Source organism: Anas platyrhynchos, chromosome 1 (assembly GCF_047663525.1).
Source record: "Anas platyrhynchos isolate ZD024472 breed Pekin duck chromosome 1, IASCAAS_PekinDuck_T2T, whole genome shotgun sequence".
NCBI lineage: Eukaryota > Metazoa > Chordata > Aves > Anseriformes > Anatidae > Anas > Anas platyrhynchos.
Genome location: NC_092587.1, coordinates 182,493,413 through 182,510,307, shown reverse-complemented (window position 1 = coordinate 182,510,307; position 16,895 = coordinate 182,493,413). Strand labels below are relative to the sequence as shown.

Sequence of the window (16,895 nt, the reverse complement as noted above, 5' to 3'; positions counted from 1 at the left end):
GGAAACCTCACAGTTGGACTGTATTCTTAATGAGTTACTCTATATTTATTCTGAAAGTAGCTTGAAGCCTCAAAGAATAAATTGGAATTACTGTTTTCACTTCAAAACTGTGAAGCCTGAAAGCCCATGAAAAGGTTACAACAAAATTAAGCACAAAATAAATACTTGGTGAATGAATGCAACTTGGAAAGATTTTTACAGTAGCCTCAATGTGCCAGGCAAGATTTGTTTCTGGTATTTTTGTTGTTGTTGTTGTTTTAACTTGCTAATGTTGTTATTGAAATAGTAATTACTTTGCTATTATTGTATTTTACACATGAATTTTTCTTCTCAGTTTGCTTTTTTTCCCCATTTAAGATTCCAGAGGCTTATTTTATTAGAGATCCTCATACTTTCCTCCTTACAAAGGACTTTATTAAGGTATATGTGTTGTTTTTAGTGAAGAAAAAAAAAAAAAAAAGCGCTCTCAAGACCTGAACTGCATGTCCTCACAGGTTAACATTTTCACATATAATGCCAGTTACTGGAAATGAGACTGGTTAGTTGGGTAACTGAAGCATGCTTGAAAGCAGAAGCAGAGCTTGTCTACAAAATACTAACACTTGGCTGAGTCTGCAGCCTGGGAGGAGAGCACCGGGTGAATTTTCTGGACTTTTTTCATGGCTGACTTGGGATATGCCTGCACTGTCACAGAGTGTGTTGACCTCTCTCCTTGATGCATATTGCTCATGACAGTCCCTCTCCCTTCCCTGCAGGCCATGGAGGCGCAGATCCAGAACTTTGGACAGACGCCATCGCAGTTGCTCATTGAGCCCCATCCACCTCGGAGCTCTGCCATGCACCTGGTGAGACATAGCTGCTAGCTGGGAATTCATTCACTTTGAACCCAAGGATTCTTTATATGTCTTCAAATACCTGTTTAAGCAACACTTTAATGCCCTCCATTGCCCATACAGCTGTACTTGCTTCTTGTGGCGGAAATAGCTCACAATGCTCTTGCAGAGCAAGGTAGAATTTGAGGATCTTTAGCTTCCTTTAGTACTGACTTTCCTGTTTAATACAGTGTTAAAAGGCCCTATCTTCATAAACATACACTTCATAAATACATATTTACATTCTTATTTCTACAAGTAATGGGAATGACTGCAGGCTTTTCTTACAGTGAGCATGTTTTGTTTTGTTTTGTTTTGTTTTGTTTTAAAGGAGATATTGTTAGGGAGTGACTTATGAACAATACTTGCTTGACAGAAATGAAGTAATGGAGTTCAGATTGTGCTGGAATCCTCCTGCCCTTGGAAGAATACAATGTATATTTCTAATTTCAATTTGAACTTCAAAATTCATTACCAACATATTCGCATGTGCTTCATGTAAATAATTATACAAAATAGCCAGACTGAAGGAGACAGATCTTTGCCCCTAAGTGCCTTTGATTAAATGCTTAAAGCTAGATATTTTATTTTAAGCTTTGTAAATGAAGAGTAATACATACAGTAATTTCAATTGTTTCATCAATCTACAGGGAAATCACTCTCTCTGTTTGCAGACTATCATAGTGGGAATTGATCTGGAAATGTTAGCTATATTATTACAATATGTACATGTTAAAAGTGCATTATATTGAATAACAATTTAAAGTGACAAACAAAAAGAAAGGACTATTTGAACTTATAAAAATAATTCTATTTGTTATAACAATGGTTGAAAAACACTAACATTAAAAACAATACTTTGTATAATCTCACTTATGATAACAGTGCTACTGTCTGCGAAAAGAACACGTCTCCTGTAGAATCATCAAATTGATTTATAATTGCTTAAAGAATCCCTATGCTTTTCACAGAATTAAAGTGTCTGCTTATGTTTGGAAATGGTGTATTTCATATTGAGAATTCATTAAGAAAAAGTTAAATATCTGAAAAAAAAATCTAAATCTGAAAATTTGAGTCCCTCTTAAAATTTCTTTTTTTCAACCACTGTAGTTTATAGCATTTACACTTATGATTTACCAATAGATGAATTGAGTCTTTTATTTGACTCATATCTCTGTTATATGGATACTAACTGTTGTTTCATTTTATATTCAATTGTATATTAATTAATGCTAACAGTCATTTTGTGTCCTGTAATGGTAACCTGGTGGACCCTTACCATCCCTATTCTCTACTTGTCCTCATGTAATGATCCAATATTAGCTTCTGATCTTGCTCTCCTCCTTCACTAGTGTAGATGCGCAGGTAGCGTTGTTTTCCCTGTATGTGCACATGCTTGCCTACTCGTTTTTTTAACCTCGTTTTCCCTCAGACCTCCTCACTAATTGTGTTATCCCTTCTGTTTTCTTCTGCTCTCTTCTCCTTTCTACTCAACAGTGTTTCCTTCCACAGAGCCCCCTCATGTTTAAAGATCAGATGCAGCAGGATGTCATAATGGTGCTGAAGTTTCCATCAAATTCCCCCGTCACACATGTGGCAGCCAACACACTGCCCCACCTGACCATTCCTGCCGTGGTGACTGTCACCTGCAGCAGGCTGTTTGCAGTCAACCGGTGGCACAACACAGTAGGTAGGTTCTCACAGGTGCTTTTCATTCAAAATGAAAGATCTTACTGCTGCAGCTTTTAATTTTGAGTGGAGGTCAGCTAGATGTGGGTTAATCTCACTCACTTGCCTGTTCACAAATACATAGAAAACTTACTGTTTATTCTGGTTTCTGTCAAATAATCAAAGCTTCTGTTTTCTCTGCTGTCATTCCTAGAAACACTCTCCCTAACAGCAGCACATCACCATGGCAGCTAATCGATTTGTGGTTACATCAGGATCAGCCTTTGATATAATGTTTTTCAGGAGAGTGGTGCTGTTCTTGACACAGTCTATATTAATATGTCCCAGGTTTCAGGAATCCATACTGGCATGCTACAGAGTGTACATCACTGTCTGTTGCTGGAAATACATTTCAGGCCTTTCCCTGGGTCACTGTTAGGTAATGTGGAACCCAAAGCAAGCCTAAGTGGTCAGACACCAAACTATTCTGAAGAGAAGTTTCTTCTCTCCCTCTCAAAAGTCTGTTCACTGGGGTTATCCCAAATTTCCTTTTCAGTCCCTCTGCTCAGCCCTCCATTTGCCCATAGGACTGTATTGTCTCCTCATCTAGAGATGCAAGTGCTGAAGTTGTCCCAGGCATTGCTAGGGTAGGGCCATGAGCTGCTGCCTACACAGGAATGAACCAGTTTCATTTTCTAAGGTAGCTTTCTGCTCTGATGGCCCTTATGCTGCAGCACATGGAAACTTTTGAATGCTTCTTACTGCCTGAGAAAAACAAGAAGCTGCCTCATATATAAGAATGTGTCTCAGGAGCTGCTTCAGGAGTTTTGTCAGGATAGAGAAAAAAAAAAATCTGCCCCTCTTCCAGCACAGCAGAACCCCTGGACAGAAGTAAGTCACCATGGAGAGGAAATTGTAAGATTTATCTATTTCCAGTAGAAATAAATGATTGTGACATTATCTAGGGATATCACTGCCTTAAATGTAAGCATCTCAGTAAATAATTGAAGTCAGGTGAAATAGATCCCTCTTTTTTTTGTACAATACTGGGCAAGGACTGGTGATATTACAAGTCATAATTAGAGGAATGAATAGGAATTCCCTTACAGGGATGCATTAGGGGAACTATCCAGGCAAGTTACTAACACTCTAAATTCTTGAGTAGTAATATAACTTTTAACATGAATTTTATTCTGACTTTTTACATAATTTTAGCATGAATATTAAAATTTTAATTAAAATTAAAATGTATTCAGAATGTTTCTATTTTTTTCCAACAAAGTTTGCATGGTAGTTTAGAGTATACAACAGAAACAGAACAGAAGATGTCTGATTGCCTTTCATAAATCCATGAATTTTTGATAGCTCCACCAGGTGCAACTTCACGTTTTAACCATTTCTTTAAAATTAAAAAAAAAAAAAAAAAACTAAACTAAACTAAAAAAAAAAAAAAAGAACAAATTTTAACATAGTTGTCCTCAACAGAAGATCTCAAAGTCAAAACTGTTTCAGAGGTACAGAAGCTGTCCACTAGCATTTTAATACTTTTTTGACTAACATTGTTTGTTTAATCCTTAATTAGTTCCCCCCTTTTTTTTCAGGGACACTGCCAAAGTATGCTGTATGCACCATCACTAATATCTCCTCCATTTGAGGAGGCTCATTTAATTCCAATCCACTTTCTCAGACTATTGTGTGAGGGAATGCATAAATTCCTATCCATACTTTACTGTGAGGGAGTCAAGGTCACTGATACTGCAGTACTCTGACTTTCAAGAGTTTCCTTAGCAACCGTTATTTAGGGAAGTCATCTACTTTAGTAGAAGTTGTGTTGGCCTTTGCAATGCGTGTGACTTGGGTTTCAGTTTTTCAGATATAATTTGGAAAACATAAATCATATTGAAAAAAATGCAAAATTCGTGTCATGAACTAAATTTCACACTGAAGAAATGAAAAGCTCTGGTATAAATTTAAAAGAGAGGAATACTTTCTGAATATATTGTAATAAGAAGAGACAGGAAAGCAAAGTTGTTTGGAAAATCAAAATTCGTTCTCGTGATGTTCTTAACTTTACATCTCACTTGGCAAAATCTTTTATTTTGCACGAGACTGTTCCAGGATAGGGTATCAGTTTTCTAGTATTACCATAATATTATTTTAATAAGTCACAACTAGCATAAAGGTTAACCTACAGAAATCTATACACAAGCCACTGTTACAGTAAGATGTATTATGTAGAGCTTTATCCTTAAGAGTTTGTATACAAACAAAGGCATTTACAGGCCCATCCCCCAGTAGAATTTGATGAGTCTAAGCAAATACCAGTAAAGATCTGTTCCAAGCTGGTTAGGTTTTGAAGGAAGAGAGAAATGAGGGAAGGAGAAGGGGGAGTTCGAGAAGCAGTGTTTTTCAGATCTGGCAATTTTTCCTGCCTTCTCCGGTAATCTATTGCAATAGTAGAAAATACAAATTATTACTGAATACAGAGGTTGTTGGTGGAGAGTTCCTGATGTGTAATATAACACATTTTGCAACTAGTAAAAGTTTTGCTCATGGACAGTTTTGTTCACCCAGAATCAGGAAACCTTATATTTTTCAAACCTATATTAGGGTTTGTCCACTTAAGTGCCCTCACACTGCAATTCTTTCTAACTGGGAATCCAGAGAGACAGCACTTCACCTCATCTTCAAACTCATCAGAGATCATTATCTTTGATCTACTGAAAGCAGTAGAGCTAGAAATATGAACTAAACAGCACTAGGACCAAGAACATTACAATTTCAATCATCAGTTTGTACTTGGAATATATTCTCCAGAACTCTGCATCTCTCCTTATGGAGGATATTCTTGTGCAACACAGCAGTTCTTGACAAAACTTTTTGACCTTTGTGACTCATACAACAGAGAAAGTCTTCAGAAGAGCCAGATCAATGCCCTCGTTTCTTGAGAGCACATAACGCTAAATATGTAGCCCCTGATGCATTTATGAAAAGCTTGAGGACTGCAGGACTGCTCAGGATAGAACTAGTAAGAATAATTACAGCAAATTGTACTGTTTACAATTTCCAAAAAAAAAAGATAAATCTATGAAAAGGTCCAAGTTTTTGTCACATAGATTTCACTATGTAAGAAACTCATAACAATTTAAACTGGCTATTTTTCTTTTCTGTGCTATTATTAGATCTTACCCAGTGTTTCAATGTAACAAAATGATCTTGGACTATTTTAAATTAGTTATTTCATGAATATTAGTGTCTGAAGAAATGACAATGAAATTAGCATCCATAAACCTAAAATTTCTATTACATAACCAAAAACAAATCCATATTTCTGTAGCATCGAGGAAGGGAACTTAAAAGATTCATAGAACAAGAAATAGTAAGAAGCTACATATTTATTTGGACATATAATCCCACAATGCAGTTTTAAACCTAGAAAAATCATACAAAAAAAAAAAATCAGGCAACAAGATTTCTATGTGCTTTATCATCCTTTCATGTTTAGGCCTTCGGGGAGCCCCAGGATATTCTTTGGATCAAGCCCACCATCTTCCAATTGAAATGGATCCATTGATCGGTATGTCAAGATGAAAATGTAGCAATATATTCAAAAATGGTATTTTCAAGAGTTATTGATTAAGCTATATTTGTATATTATGCTTCATTTAACACAGAAGATAGGAAAATATTTATTCTTGTCAGTCTCAGAAAACTAAAAGCATTAACTATTGATGCTGGATGAATTACATGAGTGCTATTTATTATTAACATCACTAGCAATTGGTATTTATGAAACTACCAATTAAGTCAAATACATTTTCAGCCCATATTTATAATTCTGTTCTCTTATGAGGTCACATTAATAAAATAAAATATGAGGGTCTGGTGGAGTTCACAGATTGTCATTTTTTACAACTACGTATATCAGTGCAGATGTAGACTTATTTATTTCCATTCATTATTGGGATTTTTTTTTAATAGTGATTACTAAATTAATAAAGAAAAAGATCAGATTTTAAATTGTTGTATGACTGTATTTGTTAAATCTAAAAATATTTGAGAAAATTAAATATTTTTAGAAATAAGAAACAGCCAAAATTATTAGTGTTATTAAGAGAAATTACTGGCCTTATAACTGGCAATATTTCTCTTTAATTGGAACTGTTTGCTTTGTCTTTTTTTTCTATTTTTTCCTTTTTTTTTTTTTTTAATAGGCATATCTTTTGAGACAAAAATTGTGGATAGAGAAGGCTCTTAGAGCCAATTTTGAAGCATCAGTGAGAAAGAAAAATATATATTTAAACATCTCCAGATGAAAAGTTCCTTTTTCCACCTGTCAGTATCTGAGGTTGAAAGATTTATATACAAACAAGTAGCTCAGGAGATTTAAATTTCTCCTTCTGTATGCTTCATTTGCTCATAAATAATGACAATGGTTTTCTCTTCAGATTTTCCTCTCAAAAGCTAGGGAACAACCATTGCACCTACCTGTTCTGGAAATCTGAGTAATTTGTTATCTTTCAGTGGATGGCCACAGAGGGTCTGGTAATTTACATTTGTGCTCTTGGAATGTACATAAATATGGCAGTAACTTCTATAAGCATATTTAAAATAGCTGGGGGGGGGGGGGGGTTGTCTGTTTGGCTGTTGAGTCTGTTATTTCATGCAATTTTGAGCAATATATGTATCATAACCAAAAACCAAGGATAAAAGAATTTTCAGAGTATTATATGCATAAAGTCATGTTCCTATGGTAGGAGAAAACATGTCTCTCAGAGTGAGTTTTATCTCAGCTAACTTCAATTATCTGAAGTTGGTTGTCAAGATTCCCCTCCATAGCTACTGTAGGAAGAGAAACTTTCCTCTGGAGTTGTCTAGTACTGGGACAGCTATTACAGCATGAAATGACTTGACATGTGAAATGCTCTCTCTCTCTACAGTGAGTATAGAAGGAGTGTAGGTAATTAACTTAGATTATATACTGAAGTTTTATAAAGCTAAGATCCAGTGAGAAGGAACATACTTTTACTGTATTTCCAATTCCTGCCTGTAGTGTCATGAAAAGCAAAGAGTACTTTAGCCGATTACTCCCAGTCACTCCTAACAGATCCACTTGACATACAGGGTGGTTGGATTCTGTAGGAACCATTCATTTTCCCTTTGTCTGTGTTAATTTCCAAGTGGCATTACCTATTTTAACGCTACTGTCCATGGCCTGGCTCCCTGTTTGATGAGTAGACAAGAAGACTGATAAAAACGCACATTGTATTTAAACAGCTTCATTGCCTGAATCCTTATCTTTGTCTTTGATCTGGTTAAGTGTCTGCAGATATAGGGGATGTAAGTGTCACACAACACAAGCTGGGGTATTTTCTGTAGACAAGGTACCAAATGACAAGAATTGAGTCTGCTGTATTTTTTGCATTGACTTGGTAATTTAAATGGACTTTCATCACTTTCCTGTTGTTCAATTTGTTTTTGAAGGGTTCTTCATCAGAGCACTTAAAATATTGCCACATATTATGCAGTGAATCAGGCAGTTTATAAGAAATTGTCATCACCTGTAAAATTATTTGTCTTATTCAAAGGGAAACCAAGAATCTCACAATAATTTTGTATTTCTGACATCCATATAGACAGCTCTAAATGTTCATATTCAAAATGCTTACTCAACAACAAATTCACAGTTCATTGAAAGTTAAATGTATTCATTTTCTCCTGTAAGTGGATGACAGGAAGGTGTTCAAATGGCTTGCTTGTAAAATGTGTTTTGCATTTCGTTACAGCCAATAACTCTGGTGTGAACAAACGGCAGATCACAGACCTGGTGGATCAGAGCATCCAGATCAATGCACATTGCTTCGTGGTCACAGCAGATAATCGCTACATTCTTATCTGTGGTTTCTGGGACAAGAGTTTTCGAGTTTATTCTACAGAAACAGGTGACCCTAAATACAACCACCTTTTTCTTCTTAGGTCACAAAGTGGAGGGTTGTCATAATACTACCATATCTAATACCTGTGCTTACTCCTCAATAAATGATGAAGGGCAGTTTGTTAATCCTTCATTATTATCTGAACATAATAGCTTTAGGATGCTATTGTTCCTTTTAAGAGAAAAGGTTTAATAGGGAACAGAAAGGCATGCAGTTCTCTAACTAGAAACTTTTCAAACCCTGGTTATATTCAAATGCACTGATTATATCAAAAGGATCAACCAAAACTTTAGTTACAATATTTTAATGGCTGCATTAGCTTCACCTCTATTTATTTTATTCCCTAAGAAAGGAATTTGCATAGCCTTCACTGGGAGTTGATATTTTGTTTTGTTGTCTGATAGCTTAGCCTAATATTCAATATATTGCTAAAAACTGGTTTCAATACAGGAAAGAAAGAGATAATGATGGAAAAGTTCATATACTGTCTTATTCATTCATGAAGCTTACAATAATATGCTAATGCAATTGCTTAAATACTGATGGAGCAGTAACTCCACTTAATATTCAGTGACTGCAGCACTGACTTGATTTTCAGAGATAATGCTTAGACAGTGGATTGACACAGGGCACAGACCTCAAAAAGAATTGAAAAAGAGAAAAAAAATAAGTTTTCTTGTTTTAAGAATAATTTTTTTGAATTTTTAATCTTGGTGTAACATGTAGTGAACTCAGAGATATGAGGCAAAAATTAAATTTGAACTGAATTTTTATTAATAAATGAGTTATGCAAAAATGCAAATGTTTAGAAAACCTGAATTTTTATCACTTTGCATTCTCACCAGGAAAATTAACTCAGATTGTGTTCGGCCACTGGGATGTCGTTACTTGCCTTGCCAGATCAGAGTCCTATATTGGTGGTGATTGCTACATCGTGTCTGGGTCTCGAGATGCTACCTTGCTGCTTTGGTACTGGAGTGGCCGACATCATATTATAGGTGACAATCCAAATAGCAGTAAGTACATCCTGCAAAAAACTCCTTCTTGAGAGCTCCTCTGCCATGCCTATTCATTTTTAGAATTCTTTCTGTTAAGTTCAAAATATACTACCAAACAAATCAACTACTTCGCTTACAGGTTGAAAGTTGGAATAAGAGTGCCACATGCTAAGCAATTCATAGAGTACTAGCCAAAACAAATGTTTAAACAGTTTGTGTGTGGTGACAGATAATAATATAAGAGTAATTGTTCAATTCATAATTGCTCATCACTTATAGCATCATTTTATCATGAACTAGAAAAAGATGGTTATGGCCTTTAAGTGACAATGTATATCGCTATATTTTGATTTTTCTTTCCCCAGAAATACTTCTTTGGCATTTTAATGCATTCCTTTTGTACTACAGCATGCTATATCAGCTGTTTGCCTTTTCAAAAAAGGAATGTCTCACATACCTTGGAATTAAATGAGTCTTTTTGAGAAAGGTATTTCTATAGTAAGCAAATCTTTGAAGAAGCAATGTGATTGAATAAAAATAGAAAAGCAATGAAATGTTGGAAAGAGTTTGCATTTCATTTGCAGGGGACTAATAGTGCTTTGCAGAGTGAATGGAACACAGTAATGATGATATTAAGTCATACAGGATACTTAGAGATGCATATTTAGAAGGCCACTTATAGAAGTGCACTACTAATTTATACGGAGCCTTCATCCAAGCCAGAAATGTAACCACAGTTAAAGACAAAAGCACCTGTTGTCCTGTCATGTACAACACCAAATTCATCCACAATTTTAATTTAAATCAGAGTTTCTGAATTCTAACGATTATTTTCAGCACAATGATATTGCCTCTTTGATAAGCATAGAAGAATCCATCACCATCATTTTTGATCTCTGGTTCAAGTACTGACTGGAGGCAGTTTTAGACCTGTCAGTTACAGACATCTAAGGGAAAGTATTTCTTCACCTGAATATTTCATGGAAAGTTTTTATTTATTTGTGATAAAATAATTATTTTGTTAATTTGCCAGCAGCATTTTTATTTCTTATCTTTTCATTTTCTCCTATTTATCTGTAACCAGAACAAAAGAGAGACAAATAAATGGCTTGCTTTCTCACTTGACTTTCTTTTGCTTTTATAACAGCAAGAAAATGGAGGCAAAAAATATATAAATTTTTGTTGCCATAAAAAAAATATTTAACATATGCACGTTCCATGGCTTATTTAGCATTTAATTCTCAGACAGAGAGAAATTAAGTCTGAAAAGGAATTTCATTTCAATGCACTCTGTTTAGCTTGATGCCATTTTGCTTATTTGAATGCCTGTGTGAATCATATCAAGTATTAGTAATTTCTGTAGTAAGAGTCAGAAGAAAAATAAAAAAAAGCTTTCTCCTTTCATTGAAGAAAATATGCAAGACTTCTTCTTTGCCTCCTTTTATTATGTGGGGCTGAGACAGCCTTGCCATTAGCATCTACCTACTAGATGATACAAATGTCTCCACTTTTTTTTTTGCATATTATTTTATTTCAGATACCTTTTGTCATGGTGAACATACCTGAATATGAGAAGGTGATACATTCTGGAATCTCAAGTTTAATATCTTAATGGAGTAGCTTTGGAAGTGATTTAGAGAACCTGTAATTTTATGAAAAGAAAGAATAATCAGTCAGCTGACAGAAGTTAGTGAAAACAAAGCCAATTGTATGTTTTGCTCCCTATCACTATGTCTCTATGGGTAATATACTTTTTCTGACAAAAAGGACTTATACCCAGATTCATGGGAGCCTACGCTGCAGGTAGTCATGTCCAAGGAAATGTAATCTCACAAGCGCAGGTATCAGCACTCGTGAATATTTAACAGCCAAGTTTGTTGTGATAACTTCCAAATATATCAATTAGATTACTTACTACTAGTGTTGAAAACATGTTAGACTCATGAAGAATAGGGTTTTCAACACTGTTATTGCTATCTACACTCATAGGATTAAAATTAACATGGATATGTACTAGTACTGTAGTATAACCAGAACTTCATGTGTTGTAAACATATCCTTATCAATAGACATTTAGACTTTTCATGAGCATACACTAGTAAGATCACAGTAGTGATTATATGCATGAAGGGCCTTCTGCCTTTTAAAACTTCTACAGTTGTTAAATCTTTCTGCTGAAGACTACCAAGCTCTGTTCCATACCATGACCAGAAATGATAGCTTGTTGTACGACTGATTACCCATATAAAGCCTCATCTAGTGAAAGATGTTCCTACCCACGGCAGGGGGCAAGGCCTAGATGACCTTTAAAAGTCCCTTCCAACCCAAACCATTATATGATTCTATTATATTAATTTTTAGGAGTGAAGCATTCTCAACAATCCTTTCAAAGATAGGTTTAAAGTTTTTCTTAGGTCAAGCCACAGAAGTAGTTTTATAAAGAAACATTTTCTAATCTATTCTTCTTCAGTATTTACTGGTAGAAGATTAGGACTTATCTTGTAGGAAAAATGAAAGTGAGATGTTCACTTGAGGTCAAATCCAATTAGTTAACATCTTTAGAATGAATTTCCAGAAAGATGTAGATGATATTTTCAGGGGAAAAAAAAAAAAAAAAGGAAGGATTAGTTTCATAAAAGCTGTCATCTGGAGACACAGATAAGCTATTTTATATCACAGACTGTAGAAGGTGGAGAATTCAAAGAAAAATGTCAGGTATAGTAATTATCTGGGTTAGGTGCTTGACTCTATAATGATCTTTTAAGCTGAAAGACAGTTAATTATCGATTTCAGCTCCAATGCATCCAATTACTAAAAGGAACTTTAGTTGTTTCAGAAAATGTTGGGGGGTTGGTGGGGGAGAAGCAATCCCCCAGTCCTAAGTGGTTTATATAGTTTAACATTCGTATGGAAAATATATGTCCTATTTCAGTAGAAAACCTAGCTATCACAATCGTTTATTGTGGAACACCCTGGGGCAAAAAATAGTCAGAATAAACTCCTTGACAATTCTGCTAAAATTCCATACTCCACAATCCATGAGTTTGATTCATTCTGTACTAAACAACACATACGTCAAGAACCCAACCTGCTGGACTCACATAGAGCTCTCTGGGGAACAACCTGTGCTGGCTTGTGTTCAGAGGGTGACCCAAGCTGTGCCTGTGGGGAATACAGAACCAGCTCTGATTTAAAGAGGAGAATAGAGAAAAACTATTGTTTGGATGAGACCCTTGCAAGTGGCTGCTCCAGCTCAGTTGTTGGAAACTTGTCTATGAGAGCATGGTGGGCTTCCTTATAATTTTAATAGATTTTTTTTTTCTAATCAATGCTTTTATTAAATTATCACTTTTCTTCTCCTACACTATATATCAGAAAGGAGTTTCTGGTTCAGTTTACACTTGTCATACTTATTTTACAGACTGTGAGAAGGGTGAAATTTTGGCAGATTTTAAATACAATGTTTTCCATGAATTAGCTTTCAAAAATAGTCTGCATAATAACCTTATGGTTAGAATGTTTGTCCAGGAAGTGAGAGACTAAGTTCTTAGCCTCCAGAGACTGGGGGAATTCAAACCCACATTCCCATATTCACAAGCATATGCTGACTATCAGGCTATAAATTAATGTGGGAGGGGGCCCCTGTGAACCTTCAGCTTTGATAGAAAGCAATTTTTTTTTATCTACTTATGTTTATGGATGTTCTATGACATAAAATTTGGATGAAAATATAGATAAATCAAGAAATCATGAACCAAAACTGCATACCTTCAATAACTGTGTAGGGTGAATCTTCCTAGTTGTCCTTTCTCTGGTCCAACCAAAATTGGCTTCATGGCTATATAATAGCTAAGCACCAATAGCAGTGATAGAAAATGTCATTTTATATCATAGACTAGAGGCTGGTGCCTGAAGATGCTCCCAGAAAGATATGGCATGAATTCCCTTAGAATGAGGGGGAGCTGAATGCAGTTTTTTTATGTTTTTACATATGTTTAAGCCTCCTCTTATTTCTTTAGTGTTGCTTAGGTAAGTACCACCACCAGGACAAACACTGAATTGAATGAAGCTTAGCCATCCTGCCAGGGTCAGATAACAACTCTCTAAGCCAAAACTGGCCATCTGAAATAGGTAATCTGAATCTGCACCTTATTAAGTTGTTGATAATATACATCTGCTGCAGTTGAGAGAAGAGTGAAAGGAATCTGCTTTCTCTTAGGAAGACACGGCACATACAAAGGACATCGTTTACTTATTTTAATTCTTTTAAGTGATCTGGAAAATGTAAATCTTTGCAGTTCTAAGAAATTGAATAGAAAAATTATTGGTATGTAGTTTGATGATTTGTGTTTTGATTTTTTTTTCTCTTGTGATATGTAGGGATTTGTTTTAGCTGAATGCTAATTTGTATACAAATTTCTTCTCACATAGCGACTGTATTAGTCATCATAAAAAGGAGCAAAGAGAATACATGATATGCCCTGGAGTTCAACATGTATCGTTATAGTTGTTTTATTTTTATACTTTATGATTGCTTTATTGAATGTCTCTTTGAAACAAGTGACATTAAAAATGAGAATTATCTCAGAGTCTTTGAACAGATACCAAAGTAGATGACAGAATTGCAGAAAAGTGAGGGACAGATGCTTTCATCTGAAACAGACACAAATTCAGAAACTAATTTGGAAGTGATAAAAATTAATTTGCACACTTTAATTGGAATCAGACTTCTGCATGAAAGAAAAGAAGGAGGGTAGGCAGCTTGTGCTAAAAGTTGATTGAATTTTTTGTCAGGTAAGTATGTTGGACTTGGCCGCTTATCCTCTTGAGCCTCTCTGTGCAATATATTACATTCACCCTCTGACTGGTGTTCTTTAAAAGGATCAATGCTATTCCTGTTGTGTCCCTAGAGCCTGAAATTTTATTGATCTTGGGACTTGACATTTCTCATTACCTATTGTAGCTTCTAAGAGGATGGTCGCAAGAGGTGTGAGAGTTAACCCTCCTTTTTCTATCTGGAGCTGTGCTAACCATAGTAAAATACTCTCTCTCAACCCAAAGCTTGGTTTGCACAGAATTATAACATAGTCCTCAGAGGTGCTAACTATCCGTCCTCTCCTAGGAAATGTATTTGTGTATATCTGAAAGGAAGGGTAAGTGTTCCAAATAAGGATCTATGTCAAGTTAGCTTGTGTGGTTTTTTTTGTTTTTTTTTTTTTGTTTTTTTTTAATCTATCACAAAGAATACTGTTTTTTGTTCATTTTAGACATATAATACAGTTATAACAATTTAAAATTGTGGATACTGAAGATTTTGTGAGCTTGTATCTTGAAAGAGTATTTATTTCAAACTCTGAATATTCAATGTATTATTTTATATCCCTCCACATATATACCCTGTAGCATCGACTAGTTTAACCTTGACAGGTCAGCAGTTTAAAAATAGCCATCAATAGGCATCAATAGCCATTGGTCTTTTGTACCAAGTGGGCTGGATAGCTGTCTAAAGGTCCTGCTCAAGGATATTAGCACACATGCAATCTGCTTTACATGTTTAAAGAGTTACTACAACACTTGTCTGTGCAATTTAGGTGTGAATTTTAAAAATATAGTATCTTGGCACGATTTTGCCAGAGTAGAAGCTCTTTGAAAAGTAGTGCATAATTTGTACTGGCACTGTCTCTACTCTGCTAGCCAAAGACATCTCTCCTAAGACTGCTACGCAAAGGCAAATAAGCCAATAATACATCTGAACTAATGCAGTTATATTTAGCATTTTATCAACAGGTGTCTGTGCCCATGTTTTGCTACATACCCCATGGGAGCAGTATAGCACAGGGCAGATCAGTGACTTGCCAAAAATCTTGAACCAATATAGTGGAAGAAATTGGGAACTTGCAAAATCTTACTCTTCTCTCATCCACTGTACCACTCCCCATTTGGGGTCAGGATAGCTGCAAGATACCTAAAAGTCCACTCACCTTGGTCAATTGTTTGTAAATATATAAAATGCTACTGACATTCCTCAGCAAATAAGCCAACGCTGCCAGAGGTAAGAATATTTTGCATATATGAATATTTTTCTCTCAGCAAACTTTCTTTAAAAACATCGCTCTCTTGCATTGTGGACATTTTTGTTGACTATTTCCTATTTTGAAGTCTTATTTATTGGATGTAGCTTTATCTTTTCACCAAATCCCGTGCCTGTTTTTTTTTTATGACAGTAAAAATTCAAGTACTAGATTATTACACACTTCCATGAAAGTCATAGTATTTTCTAAGATTGTGTTTTCTGAAGAGTATCCCCTCAAAAGTGTTAACAGAAAAACAAACAAACAAACAAAAACCAACCTTGTATCATAAGGATTTTATTTTCAACAAATAATTCGGTTATAACCTTGTACTTTCTTCCATGAAAGTCAGAGATCAAATGGAAGCTGGAATTTACGTTGTGGTCTCATATTTCTTTAAGTAGAAGCCGCTCTTATGTGTTCCCATGGCAAACAGTACATAATTCCTGGAAATGTACAATATGATAAAAAAAATGATGACACTGTCCATTGCTTTTTCCCTTTTCCCTTTTCCTTTCCTTACCTTGTGAAAGTGCTGTTACATTGTAATACTTTACAATGGTATTAAACATGTTTTTCAGAGAGAAGGAAAGACTTAAAAGTATTTTATTTTGGACTTTGTAGAAGAATCTGCTTGTTTAGAAATACATCACAGATATGTTTTTTCCTTCTGCCATCTAGTAATTTGGTTCAGAGCTGCTCCTTTGGGGAAATTACAGGGGATTTACAGTGATGGTATTTCAGTTCATAGGTAGGATGTTTTCACCTGCAATTCCCTCAGAGCTACATCCTCTGACCTCTGGCTGCATCTATCAGATATGATGTGACAGTGACAGAATATTTTGCTAGATTTTGAATGATTCCTGGAGTTCACATCTTCTGTCCTTAGCAATAAAATGTAATGTGATTGAGGTTCACTCCCCCATGCCACAGCTTTTCCTATAGAAAGCATCATTGAATATTTTTTTCTTTGAGTTCTAAAGGGAAAAATCCTATTTTCAATTAGTGTCTGACTATTAAAAAATAATGATTTTATGACTATTAAAAAATAATGATTTTATGCTATTATTAATTTGTATTTACTGAAAACCACAACTTTAGATAAGGGCAGTTTTTTCTTGTAAGTATTTCTGTTTGTAAGATAAAATGTCAATTAATGTGCTAATTTTTCAGATTCTGCCATTCTACAGTTCCATGATTTTATAGTATTTTCTGAGGAAAGGATGAGGAAAATGTTCCTCTGAAAGTAGTATTTCCTTTTCTGCTTAAAAGTCTCTAACAATCAACTAATTTCATTCACTGTTACTGGCAGACTGATGTGTGCATTTCTGTAATCAGAAATAAGGCCAA

At 35.1% G+C, this 16,895-nt stretch overlaps 1 protein-coding gene across 13 annotated transcripts in view; it reads left to right on the top strand.

Moving 5' to 3' along the window:
• Positions 1–16,895, top strand: part of NBEA (neurobeachin) — a 509,188-nt gene that overhangs the window by 480,417 nt on the left and 11,876 nt on the right. For 6 of the 13 annotated variants that reach the window (XM_038174546.2, XM_072032602.1, XM_072032605.1 and 3 more), the window contains 6 exons: positions 358–420; positions 756–845; positions 2,370–2,562; positions 6,046–6,117; positions 8,327–8,482; positions 9,322–9,492. In XM_038174546.2, coding sequence (XP_038030474.1) covers positions 358–420; positions 756–845; positions 2,370–2,562; positions 6,046–6,117; positions 8,327–8,482; positions 9,322–9,492 — 745 coding nt within the window. The remainder of the gene's footprint in view (positions 1–357; positions 421–755; positions 846–2,369; positions 2,563–6,045; positions 6,118–8,326; positions 8,483–9,321; positions 9,493–16,895) is intronic. The other 7 variants (XM_072032603.1, XM_027470310.3, XM_072032608.1 and 4 more) reach the window with 3 other exon arrangements.